The sequence below is a fragment of the Euprymna scolopes genome, chromosome 9, assembly GCF_053919585.1.
Source record: "Euprymna scolopes isolate OS-2025 chromosome 9, ASM5391958v1, whole genome shotgun sequence".
NCBI lineage: Eukaryota > Metazoa > Mollusca > Cephalopoda > Sepiida > Sepiolidae > Euprymna > Euprymna scolopes.
In genome coordinates, this window is record NC_136490.1 from 13,434,672 (window position 1) to 13,444,834 (window position 10,163).

The 10,163-nt window shown below is 32.3% G+C and overlaps 1 protein-coding gene across 1 annotated transcript in view; it reads left to right on the top strand.

Moving 5' to 3' along the window:
- The window catches only part of LOC145284438 (katanin p80 WD40 repeat-containing subunit B1-like), a 209,009-nt gene that overhangs the window by 149,485 nt on the left and 49,361 nt on the right, over positions 1 to 10,163 (top strand). The window contains exons 3-4 of the mRNA XM_080133249.1: positions 1,459 to 1,576; positions 6,795 to 6,895. Coding sequence (XP_079989375.1) covers positions 1,459 to 1,576; positions 6,795 to 6,895 — 219 coding nt within the window. The remainder of the gene's footprint in view (positions 1 to 1,458; positions 1,577 to 6,794; positions 6,896 to 10,163) is intronic.

Sequence of the window (10,163 nt, forward strand, 5' to 3'; positions counted from 1 at the left end):
TTTACGTTGCGAGTGAAACAGTCGCATTTGCGAGTGATTTTTCAAAGTGGCAACTAGAAATAATGAAACGCTTATCTTTTGGCGATTGTATTTCTTTCACCAACAATCTTCCATAGCTCACTACTGAGTGAAAAATATCTTTTCAACTTTTTGGAATGACCCTTGAAAGCATGTTGTGGATGCTCATGCACAGCGTTTATCGCAGGAAAAAGTGCATTGAGAATACTTGTGTTTCTACTTTGGACAGCATTCACCAGCCGTGGGTTGAGATGGCACCGTTGAATTTACTGCACCATGAATCAAGGCCAGGTCTGTCTGCTGCTTACTCTTCAGTATGTCTCAATTATTTGCGATTACATTGAATAACATGAGGGTCGGTCATCGGTTCCAAGTCAACTTTGATCGCTGCGAGCCATGTTTTCAGTTGACCACCACTTGTCTTGCACCATCTCAATAGTCATCTTGGTGCTAAATCAGACCAATTGGTGGACGATAAAGCATGTGCTCAAACCATCAATGCTTCCTGATAAGAAGTGCTTCCTCAAGTTTAGGAAGCTTAGATTGTGCATGGATTCTGGCGTTTTAGACATAGTCTGAGATATGAATCCCAGGAATGTGCTGAAGCCTTTGAATGTCAGCAACTCATAGGGACCAGGATTTGCACTTGTAGAGAAGGATTGTGCAAGCAAGGACATATAGATGCAGCATTTACTGGTTAGCTGGATTTCTTTTCATGACCAAATATCATTATAGTCAACAGAAAGCAGAGATGTCATTTTTCCCCTGCCCTGTGACTGAAGATGGTACCAAGATGTTTGAAGTGATCAACCTCTTTGAGTATTTTCCCATTAAGGGTTATAGCAACTCAATGTGTCAAAAGGATGTTGGCCAAGAAAAATCTTTGTTTTTAAGGCATTAATTTTCATGCCAACCGGCTAAACTGCACCACCTCTGGTCTTCTTCAGGTGCGAGGGGATAGGAATGCTAAGTCTCTTAACTGTATGTTCAGTAATTACTACCATAGTTGTTGTTGTCGCACCACGTTTTGGCCAACTAATCCTCTGACCTGCTTGGAGTATGATTTAAAACGCTAACTTCAGACAATGTTCACCTGGAACCGTAGAGATTCAATGTGAAACAACAATGAAGATGAGGATAACAGTCAGTAAATAAATATCTAAATATATAGATTACTCATCTCACAGGTTATTATTATTGTGAAAACTGTAACGACACAACCTTTATAAATGTAATAAGCGTGACAGAGTTGCCTCCTTCGCTTTATCCCCTCTCCACCCCTTGCCATAGCGATAATACACAAGAAGAAAGGTTTATCGTGTGTACAATAAGTATTTCTGTTTGCAACATGTGGGCAACTAAATACGTGAATTTGAATTTTGAAATTTGTTGATCTGTTAAATACATGAAAAAATATTTTCTTCTTTTTCTTGTCCGCAGAACTTAACAAGTCATGTGTCACCAATCTCCGCAGTTCAGTTTGATCATTCAGAGGAAAAAGTTGCATCAGGAACAAGATCAGGAACATTTAAGTTATGGGATCTGGAGACGGCAAAAGGTTAGTACCCCCCACCACACCGACTCTCCAGCAAGAAAAAGAAAATAATTTGCCCACCTGCGCGGTAAAAACTTAGTCACAGCATTTCACTACTCATGACCTTTTCTTTTTATATTTCTCTTTTGTCCTTGACTGCAAATCAATACAACCACGTCTGAATAGATTAAGTCCATCATGTGCCATTTTCAAATCTAATTCATATTGTTTGTATAAAACGGATTGCAATCACAAAAAATAGTTTTATAAGTTTCTTTAATTGTTTATATTTCCAGGGGACTTTTTTCCAACTTAAGCTTTTTACACATAATTTTAAATGTTTTAATATTTTTCTTTTTTTTTTTTTTTGTTTTCTTACATAAAAAAAAATTATCATATTCAATAAGATATTTGCTTGCAAATTTTTATTGAATATGATTTTTTTTTGTTTTCTTATACTTTTGCAAAAATCTTTATGTAAAAAGAAAAAAAAAAAGGCCAATTTACATGATTTTTAAATATATTTTCTGTCACGAGTATCACACTTATACATTAATTCCATATACTAACAATTCCATAGCCAGATATAATATATACTGACTCAATGGGTCATGGGTAGTCTAGTATGTGTATGTATGTATATATATATATATATATATATATATATATATATATATATATATATATATATATATACTAGCAAAAGTACCCATCGTTGACTGGGTTCAAAAACAGCCTACAGAAAATGGACTCTAATTTATTAAAGTATGATAGGTTATGAAAAGGAAGGGTTGTAAAGAGATAACTTAGAATTTGGAGGTATCAAACCAAATCAAAATATGATGAAAGTAAACATAAAATAGATAAACCCCATAATGTATTATACCATACCTGTTCACACTGAAACACTTATTACAATATTCTGTGGATCTATATTAAAAATACCTTGTTAAACTTTGTGACATATTTCCATTCTAGGAAGGTCAGGCGCGAAAGAACACCCCATGATTTTATTATACCATATTTCTTCAAACTGAAACATAATTATCAAAGTATACTTACGCAGATAGATATGAAAAGTTTTTATTAAAGTTTGTACCTATTTCCATTCTATGGAGGCCAGGCGCGAACGCAGACCCCACAATTTTATTATACCATCTCTATTTAAGTTAAATATACTTATCAAAGTATTCTTATGTACATCTGCATCAAAAAGACTTGTAAACGTTTTTTTTTTTATTTTTCAATTTTTTATTTCCACACTTTGTGAACCAGGCGCGAACGCAGACCACCACAATTTTAATGAACCACCATTCTGCCAGATCAAACATACCCATTCCTGTGTCCCGATACATCTTCTATCATTATATGTAATCAGTTTTTTAAAATAGTCAACCACATAGGAGCCTATTCGTGACCACACACACACACACACACACACATTCAGCTTTATATTATAGATATATACAGCAGGTGGTTTGAAGTGGCATTTGATTATACATGGAAGTGGCAATCAAGAACATGCTGCTAGTGGCGCACATGTCTGCACAATGTGTGCCAAAGAATGCCAGAGTTTTGCAGGGCTTAAAAGCCACCTTCGTGCGACCCATCGCTGATTTATTTTCGTGTTTTTCACTTTTTTTTTTTCATTTTTCTTAAACTTTTTCTTCTAGGGGATGGGACATCCAACCAGATGTCTGACATTTACCCCTATTTTAGTGAGTCCAACCAAGAGATCTTTTCAGGATTCTAGCCATCCCTTTCAGTGCAATCGTTTGTATTTCACTTGCACTTGGTTCACCGGGTATGCTTGCTATGTACTTTTTAAAGTTCTTTTTCATAAGCCCAGTTGCTCCTATGATGACTGGTATAATTGAAACGTCTTTTAATTTCCAATTTCGTTTCATATCATACATAAGTCCTTGATACTTTGTTATCTTTTCCCTCTCAACTCTGTTAAGCCCTGTATCATTGGGTACACTGACCTCTATTACGGTCGCTTTTTTGTTTGCTCTGTCCCAAATCACTATATCTGGTTTAACAGCTGCGTTTTCAAGATATGTAGCAGTAGGGAATATGTAGTCATAGTGAATAGTGTAGTTCCCAACTGTTCGTTTGGGTATATGTTCCCAGGATTTTTTACTACACTGAATGTTGAATTTCTTACATACCTTCCAGTGAAGGTATTTGCAAACTCCGTTATGGCGATCTGTATATTTCTGTATATCTTTTGTGCTATATCAAGTAATGGCAATGTTCGAAAACGAATTTGCTACGATCATATATATATATAATTAGCAGTAAGTCTTGAAAATATATATGACAATTAAGCTACATAAAATTTTATGTCTTTCATTCTCCTGGGGGTTCGTCAGTGTTAGTGCGTGTTTTTATATATTTATGTGGCTTTGATTTTGATACTTAGCCAATCATTATTTTTTAATCACTTGATCTTTAATTCACCTCTTTCTTTGTTCGTTTTTGGAGAGGATAGTGCCATCATTTCTTTGTGTTAGAAGGTTATCTTGTTTTAAGCTGGATGTGTTTAGATATGTCTGCTTACATTTTAGTTTATACTAGTTTATTTATGTGTTTATTAATTATTATGATTATAATTATCGTTGTTGTTACATATCACTAACGATAAATACTTAGATTTATTTCCTCTGCCAACTACCTTTGTTAACTAGTTCTACTATTTCATCCATTTTTTTTAATGTGACCAAACCAACAATGGCTCCTGTTTCACAAACGGTTCTCTCTCTATACTATCCAGATTTAACCTTCCACTGATGTCATTAATTCTAAACCTATCTTTAAGATTCATGTAACACATCAATCGTATCATTCTCATAATTCTCTCCATGCAATGCATGTCCTCAACCCTCACTGGCTGGGTTTCACTTCCATACGTCATATTTTATACCCATGCTTGATAGACTCTTCCTTTGGTTGCACTTTGCTTGTTATTAATGACATTATTTCCCCCGGGCTTACTCCATCCATTCCTAAGCTTTGCTATCACACCAGCTTCTTCAGTGATTGAACATAACACTGTAGCTTAACTTTCAAAAAGGGTGCCTGCATCTCTTAGTTGAGGTGTGGAAGCACAAAACGGATACAATACTTCCGCTTTTCTCCAAAACAGCTTATATATTTGGGCAAAATATTAAGATATTTTGTGTTAATATATTTGTTTTAAAATATATTTATTAACAGAAACATGTAAAAATAATGTGTCGTGAAATATTATTTTGAATTCTTAAACTTTTTTTATCAATTTTTTATTTTTGACAAACTATTTAGATATTTTAAAAATATATTTATTTACAGAATGCAAAATAAAAAAATTTAACTACAAGGTGATCGCTAGAAAAGCGGGAAATTTGTCAAACAACAATTTATTTTTACAAAGAATAATTTTTACAAAGTTTTTCAAATAAAAAGATTATGTTATAAATACTCAAAATGTCGTCCGTGCACTTCAGTGCAGCGTCAAACAACAATTTATTTTTACAACACTCACACGCCACCAATTAAAAATAGCAATCACGCATTTTATTTATGATCTAAGCTGACTTTCAAATTTCCCACTTTTCTAGCGACCACCCTGTATATTCGAAAAAAAAAAAAAAAAAACCCAAAAGAAAACCGGAAATAGTTGACAAAAAGTAAAAATGAATTGATAAAAAAGTTTACAAATAATTTTATTAGAATTCGAAACAATATTTCACGTTTCTATACGTAAATATATTTTCAAAATATCTACATAAATGAAACAAACACTTTTTAAAAAAGCTTTTTTTAAGCTGGAATACAATGCGACACATTCATTTTTTTTTTCTGTAAATAAATATATTTAAAAAAAATTAACAGTTTACCAAAATATATAACATTAATGTAAATAAACATAGTTATTAAAAAAAATATGCAATAAAAAAAAAAAAAATAAGTAAGCAGAGATACTGTTTCCATTTTGTGCTTCCATATCTCAATTGAGAGACGCAAGCGCCCTCTAACGACATATTTGAAAGTCAAGCTACTGTGTTATGTGCAATTATCGCTTCTTCCTGTGCTCCAATATTATCACCAGGCTAACAAAACTTCTGAACAACCTCAATAACTTTGCCGTCCAACTATATTTTCTCCATCCCTTCTGTTGTAATATACCTTGCACACAACAAACTGGTTATCATTTCTCTACATATTTTCGTAATTCCATTGCATTCATCGTGTACCCAATGTTTACAAGAACCATAAAAAATTGAGTTGTTCCTAACTCCTTTTTCAACAAACAGAACTTTCCTTTTTGTAGAGGCTTTTCAACACTATGACCACTGATCGTTGGGGTGCAATTTAATAAAAAAAATACCCCCACCACCATCCATTAGTCTTCTTTTTTTTTTTTTAATTTGTACTCTACAATCCCTACAGGCCTTTATAAAAATATGACTCCTTGCACAAGGTTCTGTGACAGAGTGGATAAAGTTCCTGGTAAAATTCAGTTGTAATTTACTCTTCTGGAGGTTGAAGGTTTAATTCTCAATGTGGGCAGCACTCAAAATACAATTGCAAATTATTTAGGACTTCTATCCATTCATGGCTGACAAAACAAGAGCATGCTACTCCCATGGATTAAATAAAGGGTTCACTTTAAAGTTCCATGCAGTTTACCAAGTTTCAGTTACACCTGAAGAAGGTTGGAGGTTGCATCGACTGAAAGGTAAAAAAATAACACTCAAGATGAGAACAATAGTTTGAAGAATCCAAATAATACGAATTATCAATACTTATCTAAAAAAAAAAAAAAAAAAAAAAAAAAAAATCAGTAACATAAATGTGACTCTTCTACTTATTGTGGACTAAAATAATTTTTCTCCATCACTCTTAAACATTAACCTAGTCTGATAAGGCAGTGACAATATGGTATAGGTTTAGAGTATAAAATATAGATTGAAATAATACTAAGAAAAGTCTTTATAAACTGTGCAACTTGTCACCATCAGGTTGTAGATATTATTAATGCAGATGTTTATAATAATGCATTATTCTAAAATAATAAAATCACCTGGAAATGGTAAAAGTCTTATTTTTATAAACAATGCTTGTAGAGAATATTTAAAAAAAATGTGTGAGCAAAAGTTTTATGATTAGATCAAAAATTTTTCTTTTTAAAATGGCTAACATTGCTTGATTTCATTTTTTTATAATGACCTCATTTTTTTGTTTATTTTAATTTCAGTTCAAAAGACGTTAACTGGTCATCGAGAGGGAATTACAAGTTTAGCTTTTCTTCCAGCAGGAGATTTTATAGCTTCTGCTTCAAAAGACTCCAATATAAAGGTCAGTCAGTACACATTGTGTTTATTTTGTATTTATATATGTGTATGTATGCTTGTATGTGTCTCTGTGTGTGTTTGTATGTGCCTGCATGTACGTGTGTTTATATGCGTGTGTATGTTGTGTATATGTATATTACTTAAGTGAACTTGTACAATAAGACTAAATCTAGTTCAAATGTCCTTGTTTATTAAAATATAATTCTATTTTATGTTTTTCTCTTGAATTAAAAAAAAAGACTTTTGATTTTGGAGAGACAATGGATACACCATGTAAAGATTGAGCAATCTCAAACCACCTCACCTGAACTGACAGTGCTGGAGTCCAGTGGCAAGGGGAAGTCCAAGAGGATTGGAAAACAATGCCATTAAGCAAATGATGTTATTTCAAAGTTTCCTTTCTCCCAAACTATTAACATGAGCAAAGCTTGAGTTTACCTTATTCTTTTATCCATAGCTGGAGGGAGTCTATATGGGTTCATACCTTTTACAAAGTGAAAGTGATTTGGTAGTTCTGACTGAACTCTAACACAGAACACTGAATCAGTACCTGAAATCATTACACACCATCACTTCCTCTTTCTTGGTATACCCTCTTACTAAGTTTATGAATTGATCCTGCTAAGATTTGAACATCTACACTTGATGATGGTGGGTGTGAACTGCTACCTGGTATATCCATCATTCCTATATTCTGCTATTTAAAACAGACCAAAGAATTTTGTGTGCATATCCATTATTAAAAAATTTTTTTTTTTTTTTCCAAGCTACAGTGTAAATTCTCAGAAATCAAGGGGTTCCTTCTCAGGCCTTACACTTGATCTCTATATGAGATGAGCTGCATATACCTGGTTTTGCTCAGTCGAAACATATTGCTGGGTGGAGGGATTAGTCACATACTATTTAAGATAACTTATGAAAAGTGACATGTTAGATTTAGGGGAACATAAAACACATCCATCTTTGTTTATGAAAATCAAACGCGAAATAACTTTCAATGTTTAAATGGGAAATAACTCTTATAACTTAAATAAACTTCTGGTTTTTAATGCAATTGTTGTCAGCTATTAATAATTGAAAATAAATTAAATATTTATGAAATTAATTAAATAAAATATAAATATTTTTAAATAGAACAATTAAAACGATTCTATTACAATAAAATCGAGTTAATTATTAAAATGGATTTTCTTTTAATGTAATATGCGAATGAGGGTATTCATTGAATGTAGATTTCGTTATAATAAATAGTATTTATGCTGGAATAAAAGTGTATAGGAGTCTGTTTTCAGTATGAAAATTAATTTATGAAACAGTGTAACTTTTGTACATATTAATTAAATTGTGAACAAACAAGAATACGGCTTTATTATAATACAAGTTTCAAGCAAGCAAGGACGCCCAGACGGTTCCGTTTTATAATTATTAAGATACACACATATCCGACGGGTTTAACAAGTTTTCCTTTACTTCTCAAACTTTGAGTTAATGAAGAATATTTTCCTTTTTCTCTACTGACCAGTTGTTATAGAATATCTTTCCTGTAATTTTTTGGTTTTACCAGATTCCAGAACAAGGATTCATCTAGCAGTCTGGTGAAGTGTTAAGCTTAGAAACAATGCATGAAGAACGGCTACCATTCTTCGTATAATAAGCCAGTATGTAGCCACACTAAGAGTATCTTATTTGAGCTGCCAATATTGTGTTCTTTTGAATATTTGATCATGGTTTATTTATACAAAGAAGTATTGCCATGCCAGATTGTCCTGACAAACCTCTTATACAGAAAAAAAAACAACCTTAGACACTTGAGGATAATATTTAGTAGGTGTTCAAATGCTTTATGTGTCTTTATAAATCTTGGAAAGTGTACAATGTACATTTATAAAATTTGCATATTCTTATTTGGCATGATCCCCGTTTAGGTTGGGGTAAAATATGACTGATGGACTTTACGAAATTAGAATTCCACATTGATAATGTTAAAATACAAAGCAGTCATTTTTCCAGCCTTTTAAAAATTATTGAAGATAAAAGGAAAAAAAATTTCCTTTTTTATTTTACAAATTTCATTTATTTTGTTTAACTGGATAAGAAAACTCAGCTTTTTATCAATTTGAACAATTTTACGCTCAATACCTTTTCTAAAATGAAAAAATTATTGAATTAAGAGATTATTCTTACCCGGCCCATTTGGCACTAATGTTGGAAAACCAGGGTTCAATCCTTGGTAGAGTTATGTAAAAATGATTATCTACCTATGTAGATTTCTGTAAATGTAGTCATATTTATCATTTTTCTTATAAAAGAGCCCCCAAAGCAGCATGCCCCCCACCCCGATACATAAATATTTTTTTTTTTAATTAGAAAATGCCAGAAGTTATTTGATCTATGCTTTCAATGCAATTTAATTCACAAAATTATGCAGATTCTTAAAATTAAATTCCAATTGTTTTAAAGCTTTCTAATTGTGATTTCATTCTTTAAAATTCTGTACTTCAAAGCATATAAACCTGCATTTTCACATTAATAGTTTCGCCATAGAAGTGTTTTGTTATTAATAAAAAAATTAATGTTTTTGTTTTTTTTGGGGGGGAGGGGGTTAATGTTTGGAATCCTAATGATTTGAATAATCTCTGCAGAAACACAAATCTCAAGGCTAAGATCATTCAGTGGTAGAGATCTGTATAGAAACCAGGATTGTCAGAAAAATGTACCACATAACAAAGTTCCAGTGGTGAGCATGTTGTTTCCATCAACAGTAACCTTTCTCTTTTCTTGTATTATCTTTTTATTTCATTTATTCATCTCTCTGTTGCAGATATTGACGGTGTAAGATTCTAAGAAAGCAACCCATGTTATAGATGTGCATCAGAAGCAAAGATGCATCATTGAATTCTTGGCAAAAGTGCACTGAGAATAGTGGTAGGACAATAAAATTTGGAGCACAAAAAGTTGTTTGTTTTAATGGTACCATTTCAATCTTCATAACTCTCCAACTTTTGAATTAAAAAAAAAAAATAGGAGACTTTACTTTTGAAACGACCCGTGTGTGTGTGTATATAAATTTTGCTTCAAGATTGTGAAATGTATCTTCAGTTATCTGGAGAAATATTCTCAATAGTTTCTTCTTTCCATAAATGATGGCTTTATTTATAAAGTGAGATTGATACTTGGAAAAAAAAATCTTTTTGCAAATGTCTATCAGCCAATATTGCTAATTTTGAACGGCAAAAAAGCGTTTAGGTGTCAAGTGGTTCAAATTGACTTTT